General features: G+C 47.4%; 1 protein-coding gene across 12 annotated transcripts in view; it reads left to right on the top strand.

Annotated features, from left to right (window-relative positions):
* ston2 (stonin 2) overlaps nt 1-20,185 on the top strand; it is a 31,208-nt gene that overhangs the window by 7,581 nt on the left and 3,442 nt on the right. For 6 of the 12 annotated variants that reach the window (XM_081721614.1, XM_081721613.1, XM_035532795.2 and 3 more), the window contains exons 3-7: nt 511-672; nt 3,002-3,175; nt 8,770-10,656; nt 13,180-13,382; nt 14,361-16,603. In XM_081721614.1, the coding sequence (XP_081577740.1) occupies nt 511-672; nt 3,002-3,175; nt 8,770-10,656; nt 13,180-13,382; nt 14,361-14,438 (2,504 nt within the window). In that variant the 3' untranslated portion in view covers nt 14,439-16,603. Of the gene's footprint in view, nt 1-510; nt 673-696; nt 2,416-3,001; nt 3,176-6,394; nt 7,770-7,847; nt 7,952-8,006; nt 8,148-8,769; nt 10,657-13,179; nt 13,383-14,360; nt 16,604-20,185 lie in introns of those variants that run through there. The other 6 variants (XM_081721615.1, XM_081721616.1, XM_081721618.1 and 3 more) reach the window with 6 other exon arrangements.

The raw sequence follows: 20,185 nt of genomic DNA, 5'->3' as shown, positions 1-20,185 counted from the left end.
CTTGCAGCTGTGCTCCTCCTTAAGCTTGCCCAAGACCACTTGTTTTGGGAAATGCACATTTCATCTGTGGTCATAGAAATTGCTGATGCCCAGAGGAGGATGGGTTCCTCTTTTGAGTCCTGCTTTTAAGATTTCTTCCCCATGAAGAAAGCAAAGAGACTGACCTGACAATTAAATAAAGAAATTATTGCAAAAGGTGGTAATTTTGTTACTGTAATATGCTGGTTTAGGCCAATTTTTAATTTTCAATATTACATTTTCTGGGTTTTATTTATATATATAATATTTCAAATTAGACGGAGCATCGCCTCTGCCTTGTGCTGACAGCTTGCTGTGAGATTCTTGTGCTTGGAGCTTACTGCCCCCGGCCATGGGGATAAAGGCTGTATGGGAACGGCTTCATGCTCTCCGCTAGATATAACACCAAACTGTGTGTGTGTTTGTGTGTGTGTGTGTGTGTGTGTGTGTGTGTGTTTGTGTGTGTGTGTGCATTTTCTTCCTGCTCCCCAGACGAGCACAGCGGCATGCGGTTAGCCGGTTCCGCCCCAACTGCAGCAGACACCTCCTTCTCCAGGGCGGAGACCCACCCAGTGGCCGCACAGCCGAGGAGCGGCTGGGTGCAGTTTGACGATAAGCCCTGGTCCCCCTCTCCCCCTTTTTCGCAGCCGAAAGGTAGCCCCCCCCCCCCCCCGAACCGCTCCAGGCCTGTGCTTTGCGGCGAAAGATGGCATTTAAGCTCACCTCGTTCACTGTTGTGCACTATTTCCGTAGCGATTAAAACAACGTTGAAAGCCGGTGTGTGCGTTGCTACCACAGCCGTCTCTGTGTGTTTGTCCTTCTTTCCTGCCTCTCCCCTGCCTCAGATCCCCCCCCCCCCCCCACACACACACACACACAGCCTGTGCTCTGTCAGATGATACCATGGTGCATTGCCAGGAACCGCTTCACTGCAAATCCCTCTTGAGCCGCACTCGACTGGCCAAGCCCTTCTAATTAGCGCCACGCCGAGCTTCCCCGCCCTGCCTCTGCTCGCTCGGAGTGTGTCTGCAGGGAGGGCGAGGCAGCAGCAGGCCTCTTCAGACGAGCCCGGGGCCCGGGGCCAGCCTGGGTGTGCCGGAGTCCTCGGCTGCCTCATCACCGTGGCTCTGATGCCTGGGACTTTAAAGGGCACGTACTCGCTCGGAGAGGAGCGGCAACATAGCTGTCACTCTTTTCCGCCCGCTGGGGCCGCTGGACCTTCGAGCCGCGACTGGACGCGGCTCGGCGCCGCCTTTTGAGAGGTGAAAATATCGGTCGCTGTGGCAGCAGCGAGACGTTGAACTCGCTAGCATTTCCCGCGGCGCCGGCGAACCGCTTAAGCGCCGGATGCCGGAGACGCTGTGTTGCCATGGCGATTTCAATGAATCGCAGCCTCGCTTTTGTCGACTGGAGGATGGTGTGAGCGCGCTGGGTGCAAATGGAAGGCTAGGTGTGATTATTCCATTAGAGTGGGCTGTGCAAGGGATAATGGTCTGTCTGGAACTCTCCACTCCACAGCTAAGGTGCTTGGGAAGGCTCACAACTACATTACACTGGCAGGGCTTCCCCCCTGTTTCTGAGCCCTGCTCGACTCTCCTAGTATGTGCAACATAATTGGTGTGCTTGATACATGTGTGCGGTTCTGTGTGGCAGACGTGGGGCCCCGTTTGTGGAAGCCTGTTAATGCAGCACTTGCACTGATATGATGCTGTACGCCTGAGTGGTCAGGTGTACCTGCTAGCTAGCTGTATTCAGTCCTGTGTACTCAGAAGTTGGATGACTTTCTTTCTTTCTTTCTTTCTTTCTTTCTTTCTTTCTTTCTTTCTTTCTTTCTTTCTTTCTTTCATATAATATGGCCTATGAAATTAAAATGCGACCCCCTCACATACTGATGCATTGAGAGAGAGTAAATCTGACACAAATCTGTTGCGCTGTCGCTCACTGTGGTCAGAGACAGGTGGAGACTGTCTGGCAGGGAGGTGCGAATGTGCTCAACTCTCCAGACAGCTGTTTGACAATTTGCCGGTTTAGAAAGCTCTAGCGAAATGACTAATCTGATTTGGGAGGCATTTTAATGCAAAGTGGTAATGCAAGACAGATAACAGATGACTGACTGTTCCCAGCCTTTCAGGTGCTTATATGGATTTGATTGGTCCAGTGTTTTAATTGGTCACTCTGATGGGTCGCATTAATCAGAAACCGTGCTTGCATTTGCAAACCCGGCGACAGTCATTATCAGGGCTGCTGGAGATATTGTTTGCAAATCACTATGGCAGTGTTGACCTTCACGATACTGATGTCCCAGAAGACTCGGATACCTGCTGGAATCAAGCTCTGGGGGTTGTGGAGGGTCTCTGGATCAGAAGTACATTTAAAAGACAGGGCTCCATCGATATGGTAACTTACTGCACAGGAATGCCCAAACAAATGTAAAATCACAAGGGTGCGCGTGCGCACGTGTGTGCGTTTGTTTGTTTTATAATGATGTTTTTAATATAGAGAATGGATTATCTGTAGGTTCCTATATACTCTAGATGTATTAGGCATTAGTAGTATAACGTTGTTCTCAATTATCAGCTGGTATTTACTGCAGTGCTAATTAAGAACAGCACTGAGTTGATTGATTGCAGCACTGTGTAATGGGCCTGCACTCTGTACCATCTATGATCCGTTTGCTACAGCACTCTTCACCCCCGGCAGAGAATATCTGATAGTGTGATTGTAATTCAATGATAACATCTGCTAAACATACACCCCCGCCACTTTAGTGTGTGTGTGTGTTTGTTTACTCTATGACCTATGTAACTTCCAGTTCCCAGATACAGAGCAAGCATGCGTTTGTGTAAACTTTATTTGTAGCAGCTCTTTCTACTAACGTCACGTTTCTGATACCGATCACGTGTGCTCTCACATTTGAGTGTATTTGTACCTGTACACGTGTGTTTATTACTGTGGCTAAAGCTCTTGCCCCTGTGTCCTCCAGGCAGCAGGCACAGTGTGTGCTCAACGGCCAGCTTCTGGAGAGCCGCCCCTGCGTCTGAGAGCACGCAGTCGGAGGGGAGGAGCTCCCTGAGCCAGGACGCCTCCTCCTGTGACCTGCCCTCGCTGAACACGGAGGAACCGCCCAGCCAGACCACGTCCCGACCACAGTCGCCTGGTGAGTGAGGCCCTGGTGTAACATGTGCATGCAGACACAGACACACACACACACACACACACACACCAAACACATACAGGACTGGTCAAATACCTCCGGGCCTGCCACATTAGCACATTGACGCGTTCACACAGACTCGCGCGATTGGTCCACATGTTTACACAGACTCACGGTATTGGTCGACATGTTTACACTCGCGTGGTTCGTCGTCCTCTTGCTTACAACGCCCTTTGTCAACACCTTTGGAAAAAGTAATATCTCTATTAGTGGTTCTGGCAGAAGCAGAGGTTGACTTTTATCAGCCCTGCTTTAATGAGCATTCAGAAACAAAGTTCTCACTTCCTCCCGGTGACTCAGACAGCTCTGAGGGCCACTCCCTGGGGCCGAGAGCTCTGTGCTGCTCAGTGACCCCCCCCCCCCCCCAAGCTCCCTTACGTAGCGCCCATGAGGCAGACCGACTCCAGGGACACGCAGCAGCGCACCGCAAACCGTCCGGGAATCAGGTCATGAAATCGCCCGTCCTACCATTCCGATCCCCCCCCAGGCCTCGCGGACGGCGGCGCGGGGGCGAACGACACGCTGCCAGTTTGATGGCGTCACGATAAACGAGCCGGCCTGTGTGGGCTGGGTGGGGCCCCGACAGGCCTCCTGCCGCTGCTCTCTTCGCCTGAGTAATGAGGTCCGGGCAAGCCAGGGCCGCTGACTGCAGGCAGAAATCTCGCTCGCTAGCGGAGATGATTCACAGCAGAAACGTTAGCGGCCGGGACCGCTCACCTCAGCCACCCAGCAATGGCTCTCTCAGAGCAGGGTTTCTATGGAGACCGAGGCCGAGTGAGACGATTTGACACTTGAGTGAGGAGTTTTATTTATTGAGATGCAGCCAGCTCCTCTTTCTCTGGTTGAGAGGGAGTGCTCAGCTGCTGAGATATCACTGCAGATTTTGCAGTGGATGGGAAGGTGACCTTGAGAAAAATTAATACTGCATTAAATAAATGTACTGGTCATAGCAAGTAATATATATATATATATATATATATATATATATATATATATATATATATATATATATATATATATATATATATTCTCCTCTGCATTTAAGGCCGTATTGCGTGACTCCTGGGACCTGATACCGTTTATGCCTGTTTGATGTGTATTGTCAGTGGGATTAGTTTGATGTTCAGCCTGTATGTACAGTTCATTAGCTTAAACATCCATCACTGTCTCTGTTTATGCGCTCAGCTGTATCCATGAAATGTTACCCATTCGTGCAGTGTTTGCATTTTAAATATCAGTGTAGATGTTTGCAGCACCAAATGCTTCCAGTGTATTCCCGGCATGTGTGTGTGTTTTTCCTTTTTCCAAACATGATCAAAGTAGTATATGTGTGTGTGTGTGTGTGTGTGTATGTGTGTGTGTGTATGTGTGTGTGTGTATGTGTGTGTGTGTATGAGTGTGTGTGTCTTTGTGGCAGCTTTGCGTCAAAGTGCCGCTTGGGGAAGATAAAGGCAGTCTTCCAGCTGTTGTCTCCCTCGCGCGCGCACACACACACACACACACACACATATATACACACACACAACCATATACACATACACGTACACACACACGCACACACATATATACACACACACAACCATATACACACACACACACACACACACACACACACAACCATATACACATACACACACACACACACACACACACACACATATATATACACACACAACCATATACACATACACACACACACACACACACACAACCATATACACATACACACACACACATATACACACACACAACCACACACACACACACACACATACATACACACACACACACACACACACACACATATATACACACACACAACCATATACACATACACACACACACACACACACACACACATATATATACACACACACAACCATATACACACACACACACACATACACATATACACACACACAACCACACACACACACATACATACACACTCACAGACAGAACCACACACACACACATACATACATACACACACACACACACACACACACACACACACACACACACACACACACACACACACACAACCACAGGCAGTCTTGCAAATAAACGTTTTCTCTCTTCCCAGAACTCTCTTCTTCTCCTGTGTACCTTGCTCCGTGTGCGCGACTAATCGGCGGTCATCAGCGATCAGGCAAATCCATGCTAGCGTCGCATATTTCCTCTCTGCTTGTGACCCTTGAACTCTGTAAATGCACCCTCCTCCAGCGAGCCCCACCTGCCCCAGTCTTTCATGGGGAGCAGGGAGCGGTTTGGCCCCGCCTCCGTTTCCTCCGGAGCCCCCTAAACCAGACCTGCTGCAGATCCAGGGGTGGGCATGGACAGCGAGGGGCAGGCATGCTCCCCATGCAGGGCTCGGGAGGAAGAATATAGACCAATCGGGAGAAAGCGACCGAGATTCGGGGTGGACAGACCCCCAGCTGATAGACCTGCTGTCCATCTGTTGTTACTGACTAGTGTGAGTGGTTACAACGCAGGGTAGGTGTATCTTTATTACGATCATTCTTCCATGTAGCATTTGATGGGAATGTTCTAAACCGACATTTGTCTCTCAGTGGGATTTGGGCATGACTTAAGGTTTATTTCAGACCTTTTAATGGCTTATATGCGTAGTACTTAAGTGGAAAAAGGCCCACCAGTGTAAGTGTGTGTGTGGGTGTGGGCAGCTTCTCAGCCAGTTAAACAGGTTTTTATTTATTTTCCCGGAAAAAAAAGCCCCTTTCCCCTCAGGAACACTAAGCTGGTTTGTCTCCGGTTGTATCTTCCCTTCTTACAGTGTTTAGCAGATGCTCTTATTCAGAATGATGAATATGTATCTCCGTGGGAATTGAACCCATGAATTTGGTGTTGGTAGCACCTCGTGTTACTGGCTTTACCAGGTGAGCTACAGGGGTTCTGCCCTGAGCTGCCCCGCCCCCCCGATTCTGCTTTGGTGCATTTCCCAGCAGCTCAGCATTATTTCTGTTATGACAGAATTTGTACTGCACACAGACAGACAGACAGAGAGAGAGAGAGAGAGAGAGAGAGAGAGAGAGAGAGAGAGAGAGAGAGAGAGAGAGAGAGAGAGAGAGAGAGAGAGAGAGAGAGAGAGAGAGAGAGAGAGAGAGAGAGAGAGAGAGAGAGAGAGAGAGAGAGAGAGAGAGAGAGACCAGCATGTGGGTATGCTTGTCCTCAGGTTCCACTGTGTCTACAACAACAGATCAAGAGTCAGGTCAAGGTTGTGTACTTTCACTGTAGATGGATTCCTTTCTGTGGGTTGCACAGATACTTTGCAGTCATCGTTATGCAGTCAGTGCATTCCAGTAGATGCTCCTCCTCACACCTGCAACCCACCCACAAGCAGGTAACTGTTGCAAAGCAGACTGTCAGACCTCTATCTCTCTGGAGAGGGAGAGAAAGCGTTGGGTCAGACAGACAGGCATCTACATGCCTGAGCTCAGCAATGCATGCGACTTTGTGGCCATAACTCCTGTAATGCGAGACTGAGCTCTTCAAGTGAACGACTTATCTGCTGCACTTAGGCAGGAGCCCCCGTGCACCGGTGAGTCGCTCCAGCTCCGGCACTGTGCAGTGGGAATTCAAAAATTCTAAAGTGGTCATGGATTGATGTTTCATCTGTTTAGAGGGAGCTTATTAGTTTCACCGGCGATTCAGCCTTTGTCTTGAGTGTGCATGAGGAGAGGGGAAGTTATTCATAAATTTTAGTTTCTTTTTATTCTTCTTGGGCAGCGGGAATCGTGTTTTGTGTGCCGACCGAGGAAGTTACTATCTGAAGTCGGAGACCGAAAACTTATTGAATTCATTTTAAATTCAATGCTATTGAAGCTAGCACTGGAGTTTGGGCAGAGGATTTTGGGTAGAGGGGCAGAGAGTTGATACATGTTCTCTTTGATGACTTGTAACAGATCCATTGTCTGTACGTGTACCTAGGGTTTTTTTGTGCCTGGTTTATTGTAGTTCATTGTTACCGTCATAAGAAATACCAAGAGAAGCCATTGCTTAGTTACGGGGTTGCCTTAGTCTCGGGATGAAAAGCTGAGTGGTAAAGACACTCTGTTCAATGGCCCGTTTGCCAGGACTTGGAGCAACACGGCACACAGTTTAACAGGATTGCAAGAAAAAGCAGAATTCCGTCGCTTCCACTGCAACTCATTCTTGGAGCTGGATTAACCCTAACGTCGCGACCGTCAGAGCTCAGCCTCCGGCAGTGTGGCTGCAGCTTTTGTTGCAGCATGAAAGGACTTGCGTTGGACTCCTGCAGAATTCTCTGTGCAGTTCTTCACGATTCTCCTCACTGAGTGGCATTCTGGGTTCATCTGTTAAGCCCCTCCCCTTTTCACTGATAAGAGCCTGGGTCGAAACTTTGAAGCTGGGAAATCCCGCGAGGGTTAATGTCCGACGCAAGGCACGGCCGCGCTGTGTGACGAAGATTAAAGTCACCAGGCATGCCCACTCAAGCCGATATGTACTCACACACGGACATACTCACATGCACACATGCGAGGAACAAACAAGAAAGGTAATGGCAAAAGGACTAAAGAGTTAATTGGCGTGCGTGCGTGTGTGTGTGTGTGTGTGTGTGTGTGTGTGTGTGTGTGTGTGTGTGTGTGTGTGTGTGTGTGAGAGTAAATTCACATAAAGCTTTGTTGCATTGGTGGCAGATCTGGATCTGAGGTACAGAATGCTGGTGCCTAGCAACAGGTAAAGTGTGCTTTTTTTTTTTTTTTTTTTTTTTCCCTCTTTTTTTCACCTCACTTGGCTGTAGAGAGATGCATTCAGAACGCTGGAATGGGAAAGCTTGGTATCACAGAGCCCGGCAACCAGCTGGACTCGTGCTGGCTGGGGCCTCCTTTCTGGGGAGAAAATCTGCATTCGTGCGCACTCCTTTGAGCTGGAGGTACATTTACAAACCAAGGCAGCAGAATTGATCTTGGGTCACGCTACATTTTTGTCGAGCGAGACAAGAAAGACGTGCATTAATTTGTGTTAAAAGTTAAAAACTGTGGAAGTGTCAGAGTAATGCTCTCCTTTTTGGCTGAATGTGTTCGAGCCTTTTAGCTAACGTTATGTCTTCTGTCTGCTTTGATGCTTCTGATGGGGAAGAGGCAGAAAGCTCCTCTCTGCTGAAGACGCTCACTCGCACTGAAAGAAGTGTCCATCTTCCTCTTATAACGTGTTACTCTATAGTTAATGTCTGTGTGTGTGTGTGTTTGCGTGTGTACGTGTGTACACATGCATTGTAATGGTGTCCGATTCCTTACAGTAAAAGGGAAAATGTCTTTTGTTTCTTTTTGAAGCTATATTTGATAGTCCAGCCACTGTCTCTTTAAAGCTGTTCCAATTATGAGAAGCAAATGAACACTCAGACCAGTAGGAGGGCGGCAGTATTTGTCAGTTACCTTATTTTGTGTTTGATTGTAAAATGAGTCTGAACACCTGAACATAAGAAGCTTCCCTATAGATATTTCATAAAGTAAAAACAGAAAGATGGGCTTATGTGTTTGCCTTTGATCTCACAGATTCATCTGTTTGTGAAGAGGACGAAGGCGTGAACATGGACACAGTCAGCTGGACAGCCGGCAACCCACACACAAACGGCCAATCATTTGCCAGCTCTAGCCGCTTTGCCAACTGGGTAACTTTTGATGATGACGATGAGGTGCCAGGCTACCGGCATGCTGCAAAACCATCCAACATCAGGGTCGACAACCTCAACAACTCCCCATTACAAGATGCAAACAGCAACCTCATTGTGTCCTGCGTCCAGAGCCAGAGGACAGACGGACACATCCTGGATTTAACCGCAGAGGGAACGGACTCTGTGTTTGCCCTGCACAGTTCAGCACTGAACAGCGGCACTCCTTACACCAAGAAGAATCCCTTCCTGGATAAGGAGTTCTCCAACATCCAGCCCTCCTCTATTAACCCCTTTAGTGCCTACTTCAGTAAGGCGGAGCGGAAGTCATCCGGAAGCAAAGACTCGGAGAGGGAGAGCTCCTCTTTCTTCTCCTTCAATTCCCCCCTCCGTGATTCCCAGCCTGCTGATATCAAACAGGAGTTCATCCTGCCCTTCTCTCCTGCCAGTGACGGTCCCCCCTCAGGTTCCGCAGGCATGGGCCTGGATCATCTCAGACAGCTGCGGATCTCTGATACAGACCATGTGGGCGGCAGCGCTGCCTCGGCCGACGACTCGGCCGACGACTCGGCGGACGACTCGGCGGAAGGGGACGTGGTGGCGGACCCTCCCTACGAGCCTCCGCACGCGGCCTCGCAGGATGGCTGGGCCTTGCTGCTGCGCATCCCCGAGAAGAAGAACATCATGTCTTCGCGCCACTGGGGACCCATCTTCGTCAGGCTGAGCGCTGGCGGCCAGCTGCAGCTGTTCTACGAGAGAGGCCTGGAGAAACCCTTCAAGGCGTTCCAGCTCAGCAGCCAGCTCGAGGTCTCCGAGCACAAGCTGCAGAGCTACGAGGAGAGCGGTCGCGTGCACACGCTGAGCTTGGAGCACGTGGCGTACCGGGAGAAGCGCAAGATCCAGCCCAAGGTGACTGTGGTGCACATGCCCGTGACAGAGCAGCTGGTGAAGCTCGGCACCGTCGACTACCAGGAGTTCCGGAGCTTCAGGTACGCGCTGCAGGAGAAGCTGGCAGCCCTGCCCGTCCACATGGGCTCCCTGGGCGCACCTGTGCCCTACACTGAGGAGGAGATTTACGTGGAGGTGATCGACAGCTTCGACGGGGTCTTGGCTAAAGGAGGCAGTCGCATTCTCGAGCAGCTGGTGACGACGCGAGTGAAAGTGCTCGCCTTCCTGACAGGTTCCCCGTCCTGCTGCATCGGCCTCAATGACGTCCAGGTCAAAGGTAAAGAGGTGGTGTCCCGGCACGACATAATTCCCAACACCACCACGCGCTGGATTCACCTGCGAGACTGTCGACTGCATGAGTGTGTCGACCCGTCTGAGTTTGTGCAGTCGAGGACAATCACCTTTGACCCCCCGCCTGGGCAGCGCTTTGAGCTGCTGCGATTCCGGACAGCGTATGCGGAGAAGACGTTGCCCTTCGCCCTGAGAACGGTCGTTGGCATCTGCGGCGCCGAGGTGGAGCTCCAGTCCTGGCTGGTGATGTCGTCGGGCTTCTCGTCCAACCGAGACCCCCTCACGCTGATACCGTGCGAGAACGTGGCCGTGCGCTACCCCATCCCCAAGATCTGGGCCAAGAACTTCCGTCGCGAGAGCGTGATGGGCGAGAAGTCTCTGAAGGCGCGCTTTAATAAAGGAGCCAGCCTTGGCACCGCCAGCAGTTCGGGCTCCGAGCCCGCCATGAGGGTAACTCTGGGCACCGCCAAATATGAGCAGGCCTTCAAGTCCGTGGTGTGGAGGATCAGCCGCCTGCCAGACAAAAACTCAGGTAGGGCCCGACGTCTTTATTACATGGGCTTGCTAACGTGTGACTACAGCTACCTTGCTGTGGGCTTGGCGTGCAAAAAGACAAAGGGCTGTTACTTGCTGCCGATTTCTTCAGAACAGGACATTGATGTTCAGGCATTGGAGAAGTGGAAATCCTTACAAGTAAAAATAGCTCAGGACGTACAGCAGCACTTCTGCTTGGTGTACAAATTAATTACAGCTTGTAAAGCAAGTGCCCAAATAAAGAACACTTTGGTAAATGGTGTTATTTACCGTTATTTCAAGGCATTTGCTGCAACACAAGTGCAGTGGTACATGTGAACGTCTTTAATAGGAGGGATCTCGTACAGGGTGACTGTACAGAGTGAGTGGTCATGCAGTGACCTGTTGACCATGAAGGCGTCGTAAATCTTGTGCCACTGTCATTTTGGACTGAAAGCCACATTGAAACTTCATGCAGTTTCTTGTAACACAGGCTCAGCCAGGCTCATGAGTTCTTCTGGGCGCAGTTGTTGCAACGCAACATGCCTCATTCATCTGTTTTGCTGGCCCTACTAGATCTTTGCATGGTTCTGTGTTTTTGGTGTGTGTGTCCAAAGTAATGTTTTGATCAAAGGTTAGAGTTGGGCTTAGCCCAGTAATAATTGGCAGTTTGCAACAGACGTAATCTTTGTCCACAGAACGTGTTTGCTAATCTACCCATCCTTTATAAACCCACCTGAAAATGTCCTACAGGAATTATCTGATGTTTTGTTCCCACTTATCCTTTAGAAGATGTTTCAGTTTTACCTTCTATAATATGGATAGATAGTGTTGGTCAGAAAGTTAGATTGGGAATATTTATAGTCCATCACATATGTGACTGACATGCCGCTGACTGAAATCTTTAATATACTGACCTGAGATTTAAAGCCATGAAGACTTGCTGTTCATGGACTTGTCTTATTGGTTGTCCTTTTGGGACAGTATTAAATCACAAAGCTTGAGCACTGTCATGGAAACTACCAGCTAGACATCATATAGCCTTTCTATGCTCATAGCATATGCTTTTGGTAGGCCTTTACTGGCATTTTGTGTCTGTGGCCACTGTCGCAGGCCTTTCAGTAGTTCATCAGCAGGGTTCCCTCTCCACGTCCGAATGGCTGGACAAAGCCCCAGCTGCCATTATTCATTTGGTCACAAGCTCATTGGGTTTTTTCCCACTCCTTTGTGTTTCTGTCCAGCTCACCGCGTCCGTAGTCCAGCGCACATCAGACAAACACCCCCCCGCCCCCCCGCCCCAAACACACATCAGGCCAACTCTCCAAAACACACATCAGCCACACACACGTACCCGGAAAACACGCGTCAGCCAAACGCACGTACCCCCCCAAACACAGATCAGCTAAACACTCAAAACTGCAAAAACACACATCAGCCAAACACACACTTCCCTAAACACACACACCCATCCAACACACACTCCCCAAACAGCTAATCAGCAGGCAAATGCACACCCTCCAAACACACACTCGACCAACACACAGCCTCCACACATTAGCCAAACATGCACAAACCCAAACACACACCTGCCCAACACACAATCCAAACACACGTCGGCAAAACCCACACCCTACAAACACATCAGCCCGACACACGCGAGCCCAGCTCTCTCCCCATCACTAGAGCCACCATCCTGCTTTCTCACTTTGCTTTTTTTTTGCCATTTCTTTAACCTTTTTTTTTCATTGTTTTATTGTAATTTCCTGTTGTTATTTTATTTTATCCATGTCTATAAATAATGTCCAGAGAGAGAGAGAGGGGTATTACTTTTTTTTTTGTGTGTGTGTGTATGCATGTATGTATGTATAAATAATATTAGTTTATGTGCAGACAGATCCTAGTCTTTGACTGACTGAAAAAGGCCTTTTCACAGTAGAGTCCCCGATGAGAGCACATTTTGGACTTGGGACCAAGCTTGGCCTGTGTCTGGGAAGCTGGCCCAGTACTGTAACGTCACGGGGAGGCCTGGAACAGCGTCAGGGGCTCTTTAAGCAGGAGCGGCCGCTTCTAGAAGCCTCTTCCACTGCTTTTAACATGAGGATCTCAGTCCTGCTCTCATGAGGAGTCCTGCAGTGCCGCTTTGGGCTTCTCCTGCTCTAACACGCTCGCTTCAGCTCATAAAAGGCTTGGTAATGACTTAATGAGCTGAATCTTGGCTGGCAGCAGTGCAGTGCTGGACTACAGGGGAGCAAAGCAGTCTCTCATCCAGAGACTGGGCTTTTTGATATGAGGGGGGACTTTTATTGCTTTGCTAAAGAAGGAAAGTCAGATGTATTCATGAAGCACGTTTAAAATGAACAAATGTTAGCCAAAGAGCAGTATAATACTTCATATATAACTTACTGCACTTATTTCACAGTATTACACTCAGCGAGAGAATTATCTATTATTATTCTCTACTATCCAAGAGAATTTTGTTCTTTGTTGGTGTCTGAGTAGGATGTTTGTGACCATCCGATGGGTTTTGTTCTGTGTTCTCCAGCAATGGGGCAGCCACACACCTTCTTCTGCCGCTTGGAGTTGGGCTCGGACTGGGAGGTGCCTCGCCAGTTCCAGTGCTCGGTGGAGGTGGAGTTCGACATGCCTGCCGCATCTGCCTCGAAGACCACCATCCGCTCGCTGTCTGTACGAGACAGGGCCGAGCTGAAGAAGTGGATCACTTACAAAGCCCACTATTCCTATCAGGTGTGTGTGTGTGTGTGTGTGCAGCAAACAGCAAATAGCAAAACACACATAAATCCAGCTATGTGTGTTTTGCTGTTATCACCCAGCAAATGTAGTGACCAGTTTGTCAGTATACATTAACACCCTTTGAGTGAGCATTTGGACAAGATGCATTTTGGGCACAAGAGTGATTAGCATGCCTTTAGGGGATGGTTCACTTCCTGCTAAACACCAGCAGCAGACTGCATCACTGAAAGGCAGAAAAGGGTTAGGGTTAGGCTTTGGGTTAACCCTAACAGCCTATCACTCCCACAGACCCCCCCCCCCCACCCATGACCCCTCCTCTGGCTTTCAGAGAGAATCGGCCTCTTTAACACACTTGCAGGGATAGATGAGCGAGCGTCCTCCTGTTACACCCTCGGGAGAGGGGAGCGAGACACCCTTTTTTCAATCTTGAGTTAGACTTCATGGGAAGTCGTCGCCCAAGGTGAGGTGTGGCGCGCGTGTGTGTGTGTGGTGTGTCAACGGGCGAGTATGTGACCTCACCGATCATGCTTTTGTTCTTCCTAAGTCAACCACATGCACCACAGACTCTTTCTTGAAGCGTGGTGGAGGGTAACAATAGCACATTGGCACCCTTATATATAGTGTAAAAATTCGGATTCCTTTATGAATTAATGCCTACAGATGACCACACCCAGGACCAGTATCCATAAAGAATCTTAAACTGGAGTGCTAATCCCAGATCAAATCCTCCCTTTTTCTCCTTGATAACAGATAAAAGCGCAACACTAACACACCCTTACTATACTGATCCATAAAGAACCCACCCTTACTATTGACTACATCCTTTTTTGGCAATGGACACGTATTAGAATGTCTTTGCGGCCAATTACCTGCAGTTTCAACCACAGTTTCTTTCCCCCATTTGAAATGATTGCCCTCTGGTGGGGAGAGTCGGTCTTTACATCTTAACGCCCCTCTCCTGTTTTGCTGTAGGTGGCGATAGAGCAAAAGAATGAGGACGTGATGGAGCGCCCCCAGCAGGACAAGCCTGGGGCGTGCTCTCAGCAGTGAGGTGGGACAGCTCCACTTTTGCCTTTTGTTATTCATCTGGCTTTTTGTGTTTTGTTTGTTTGTTTGTTTGTTTGTTTGTTTGAGAAGTTGCACTTTGAATGTCAATATAAGAACATAAGGACCAGTCTGAAAGTTTGCACTTTCCCACCATGGGTGGATTTGTTTTTGGGACTTTTTGTACTTCTTTAGTATGAATGCATTTTTTTTTAAACCTTGTTAAAGCATGTTCCTGGGAAGAAGATGTATGTATGGCATAATGAGACAAACACACACACATACACACACATACACACACACACACACACACTCATTACTCAGCTCACTTCAGGAAAATGTTGTTAGAATAAAACACAGCAGTGCGTTTCATTTTGGAAAAGTGTGTGCAGAAAAGCTGTCATGAAGGCTCCACTGAGCCTTTTCGGTCTGCTACTAGCAGGGGAATCTCCTCGTAAATTCAGTTCCTTTTTGAATCATGATGATAGCCGTTTACCTTACTGATATCGGTTACATTATTACAGAAGCAAGAAAGGGATGCCATGTGCTTTTGCTTTCGTTTGGTGGTGGAATGGTTTACCCAACGTTGATATCTCGTACCACATTTACCTACGGCAGCAGTGCCATCTGTGATTGGCCAATCCATTTGGATGTAAGCTTCTTCAGAGCTCGGGGCCTGTTCCTGAAAAGTACCGGAGGAACAGAGAGGAGCCAAAAACAGCAGAAGAGAAGCCTGTTTGCCCTGCGCGAGTGAATGCTAGTATTTTTGGGATTATTTCTAGGCACCCTCAGTGTCCATCTGCGTAACGCCATCTATGCATTCAGCTCTGACGGACTTTGTGCCACATAGCCAGTGTTGAGCACAGCGTTGGACTTCAGTGTTTCATATCATTTATTTAGGAAGAAATTGCATTTGACTATGTAGCTTCACCAGGTACAGCAGTTATATATAGTCTATATAATGATAAGCAATACCGCGTCATTATACATTTAGAGAACTACATTGAGAGAACACTGCTGTGTTTTTGAACTCTTTATGAACTTGATTATGGCCTTTCTATAGAACGCCCAAAAGGGAGAGGGACCTTGTTTATAAAAAGGAAAAACCTAACCGTTTGTTTACATTTATATAAATGTATGTTACCTTTTATGCTTTGAGGGTATTGTTGTTGTTGTTGTTGTTTTATTAAGGAGGCGAACTTCATACTTGATATTAAAATGAACTCATCTCCTTAGAGAGAATGGTTTTTTTTTTGGTTTATATGGAATTCGCACGTTTCATGAACTTACGTGTGTATAAGCGTGACTGGTAATGTCAGACTTGTTAGTCTTATAGTGAGTGATATTCTAGTTTCCTACTGAGATGTAGCTAGTCTCCTTTTTGCTTTCCATGTCTTGATGACCAGTAAGGGCTTAACATTGTGCTGGCTTGGCAAAACTGCTGTATTTGATTAATTGTAGTGTGTTAGTGTGGAGTCTATCTGTACTTGAGCCATGCTCACACGCTTTAACTGGATGATGTAATGTTTTTTACTAACATAAGTCTAACTGATGGTAGACATATGTGGACATGTTGCCACTACTGGATTTTCCTTTGATGAATGTTTTCTTTGGGCTGCTGTGTTTGTGTGAACCAGTTTAACCAGAGTAAAAATTAAACAAGGGTTTTGGGGTTTTTGGTTTTTTGTTTTTTTTTTGACATTTTTAAATTGAGCCATAGACTTGGCAAAGAAGAGATGTTTATTCCTAAATATAATACTTTCCCCTTTTTGTTTATAGCAATGGTCATATGGAATGGAAATTATTACATGCACAACATGGAGTCTTCAAAGGGATTGGTTTTGGTTTTTGGTTAAAGAAATGTCTACAAAAGTAAACCAAAAAGTGAACATGTCAGAAAATGTAAACAAGAATATGCGTCGATTTTCACATGCATCCGATTTGATGATCATTGTAATCATGCAGGAATTTTTCAAGCATAACTGATCTACGTCTGAATCTCTGACTGTTTATTGATTCCTGTCATGTGTGGGCTGCTCTCTGAAATTGCTCTGAGTTGCTGTTTTGTTAAAACATAAATCAGGTACAATCAAATCAGACTCTGAGATGAATACTCTTCTGAGAGACCTGTATTCTAACCGGTGAATAAACACTAATCAGATTTCATGCATCACTGTGTCCTCTGCTGTCTGGTGTTAGCATAATAGTTCTCTCAAATATTTTATAAGTTCTTTATGTGACTTGCTTGGCAATAATGCCTGGTGGAGCAATGATAAAACAAACTACTACGCCTACTACGTGCATGAAACGCAAGTCTGGTCAATAGGTGCAGGTCGCTAGTTTAAAGAATTATAGTTATATTTCTTGGGTAATGTGACTCTCTTTTAGAGTCTGTTTAATTGGTATTCCATCCCCAGGTAACTGCAGTGGTTAAAAGAGTTTCTGTCAGATCATTAATTCCCATTTTAGCTTTAGAGCAGAGTGTGACTGCGACCTATTCAGCAGTTCTTTGAGGCATTTCAGAGCTGAATAGCTTTCTGGCTTGAGTGAGTATGCAGTAGAGATCCTGCTTTGCACTGCAGTAAGGAGGGAAACTGAGAATTTGCCAACTTGATTCATCGAATCACTAAGAATGTTCTAAGAGAATAATCACCATTCATTTGATTTGCCGGGGAAAAGCACCCAGAGATTCGTTTGTTGTGTAGGAACCAGAATAAGTGGACCTGAATCAGTTCACTGCCCACATGAGGGCAGTGTTTTACAATACACATGCTCACCCCCCCGCCCCCGCCCCCCCAAACGAAAGGAAAACATCAGATTTATGGATCTCTGTGAAATACTGTATATGCATTGAACTCTTCTCTTAAGCTTTTTTTTTTTTTGGAAAATGTAAGGAAACTCTTAAGGAAACTGTGGTGTTTATTTTGCTATAAAGAATGGAAGTATGTAGATAAGTGCCATAAAAACATTTTTAATAGACACATATGAATCAGAACCACACACATGAACTTATTCTGAAATTTGAAGAATTTCAAATGTACTCTGTCCAGGCCCTTCTCACTGGATATGTTGAAAATAGCTGGAAATGCTGGAGATGTGATGGGAGACGTTTCCCAGGGCCGCTGGAGACAGACCCTCGTCACTGTATTTTTAAAAAAATATTTTTTGCCCCACTTGAGATACAGCGATGATCCAGGACAAGTTTGAACAATGCGATGCTGGAAAGTTTTTGGAGGAGTAATTGCTTTGACCTTGAGTGAAATTTGAGCTCTTATTCCACAGGCTGGCACTTTTAGAGTGTTTTGCTGTTAAGATCAGGATAGAGATTTACTGCTTCACCAGAGGCTGTGGATCGTGCCTCTAGGTATATCCAGATTATTGATGCAAACCTTTTTTTTGTTTTTTTTGTTTTTTTTTTCCCCTCTCCATGTTCTGTAATGTACAGTGTAATCTGGCCTGCAACATGTTATTATAGTGGCTCATAAACTACCTGTAAGAGAACAGCATAAGGTCGCACTTAATTAGGAAGATTTATTTATTAGAAAAGCCCTGTGAGTGTGCTATCCGAGTGTCTGACTTCTGGGCTGCTGTTAACTGTTTTTTTTTTCTTTGGAAGACCACAAAAACAACCATTATGGTTACCATGCCTTCATGTTCGCTGATCGGCAATGGTTCTGTGGTTAGAAATTGAACAGGGAAAACATGACAAACTTGTTCATGCTAACAGGTTGGCTTTAATCTGTACCTGTACAGCTGTTTGCTATAAGTGTACCTAATAAATTAAGTATAAGGTAGGTGTTTCTAAAAAGTGGCTGGTGAATGTACAGTTATGTGGATTATCAACCAGTAGGGGGAGCCATCCAAAATCCTCTGCATGCAATAAGAAGGCGGTGAGTAAAACACAGCTGTTTTAGCCTAAATCTCACCACATGGACAAGGATGCTTTTCTTGGCCTTCATTTTCGCAAGTGGTTCATACTCATATGCAATATATCATCGGCACTATATATAATGTTACCAGGGGGTCAGTGAGTTCTCGTTTGCGGACGTAGCTTGGCTCGGCTTGCATTTGTGGCCCATGACTGCTACGCATGACTGTTTGGAAACCATGAGGAGTGCGGAGTCTCACGGATGCCGGTGGGTCCACCGCCCAGCTGTGTGGGTCTCTCCGGCATGGCATGTTGGCAGTGGGCTGTGCGGTGCAGTGGGGATTCACTGCGTGGGGTCGGGGGTGGCGTAGCGTGCCTCTTGCCAAGATTACCGGCATTGGAGGCTCGTGGGAAGGGGCCATTACGAGCATGAGCAGATGTCAGGCCGGGCCCTCTGACTTGCCGCCTGTCCGCTTGTCTGGCCCTCCGGCTGTCCGTTTGCTTTTTGTCTGGCGTCGGTGTGTTGAAGGTCAGGGAAGGAGGCCAGTGCTCGGGCCTGAAGCCTCTCTGTCCACCAATTAGATGGTGGGTCGAAAGTCGCCCATGGAGCAAAGATTGTTGCGCCCTTCGGGGTGTGATGATCTCTGCGGAATGTGCGGTATCTTTTGGTTCAGCGACATGTAAATATTTTCAAACCTGTCCGTTTGTTTCGCAATCTCATTCACAGCTGCTGAATGTAGGCCACCACACCCTCCAAATTTCAATTCTGGAGTCACTAGAGGCATTTGGATTCCATGACACATTGTTTTTATGCACGCACGCACACATACAAGAACAGGTCGTTTTTCTTTGTAGCAGTAAGGAGAAAGAGAAAGATAAAGTCAAAGATCGTTTAAAGGTCATCGCCATTATGGCCAGGGAAGCTGACCCCACCCATGCTATTCCCCTTCAAGGCTCAGTCAGGCTCTGGGGGTCACAGTTGCATGACTTCATGCTGGCCTGCCTGGGTGTATCTTGTCTGAGAGAGAGAGAGAGAGAGACGGTCAAGCATTGTTTGTTCGCATATGAGCAGGCCAGTTCCATAGCAGATTGCTTCTCCAGGTTGTACAGCCAGGGGAGAAACACTCGAGAGCCCTCTTTCAAACACTTTCTTCAACACGTATGATCTCGCATACTATCTCTTTCTATCACGACACGGACGTGGTCCAAATCGACTCTGTTCCTCTGCAACGAGGGGACATTTGTTACCCTTTCCGCCCCAATTATTAAGTTCATGAATCTGCAAAATCCTTCCGTTGTAAGTATGATGGTCTGAACAGCAATCGAACGCCTCGTCACAGCCCTGTTAGTTTTGGCCAGTGCAAGAAGAGGTGGAGGACTCCACCCTCCAATAGCTCCGAGACCATCAAGCCTTTACAATGTGAAGCTGTTGCTTGCCTGACCTGCCCCCCTCGCTCCTCGAGGACGACGGCCCCCTCCATGACCAGTCGCGCAGCTTTGAATCGGGAGCTGATGTTATTGATGGTTGACTGCAGTGCCGACACAAGTCTGCCCAGTGAATCCAATTGTCGCTTTAGAATAGAACCGGTTTCATTCTGTGCCGTTAAGCTCAACGGTTCATATTTTGGAGCGGCCGCTATTGTGGAAAGGTCACTGCAGTGCTCTTCAGTCTCTTGCAAGGCATTGGAGTCTGACAAAAGCCTCCGTGATTGAGTTTTAGCGCAGAGAGAGGTAATCTAAGAAGCTCCAGAACCTTTCAGCGGAGGTCAGAGCTTATCTTTTGCTTTTTTGGACTGCTTGAGAGAGAGGAATTTTCTTCATGATTTCTTTCTGTTTTAAGCCTACTCCCCTTTCCCCTCCTCTTTTGCGTTCATTTGATGTGGTG

The sequence above is a fragment of the Electrophorus electricus genome, chromosome 10, assembly GCF_041902795.1.
Source record: "Electrophorus electricus isolate QZ-2024a chromosome 10, ASM4190279v1, whole genome shotgun sequence".
Taxonomy (NCBI): domain Eukaryota; kingdom Metazoa; phylum Chordata; class Actinopteri; order Gymnotiformes; family Gymnotidae; genus Electrophorus; species Electrophorus electricus.
The sequence above is the reverse complement of the archived record's forward strand: the minus strand, read 5'-3'. Positions and strand labels throughout refer to the sequence as shown.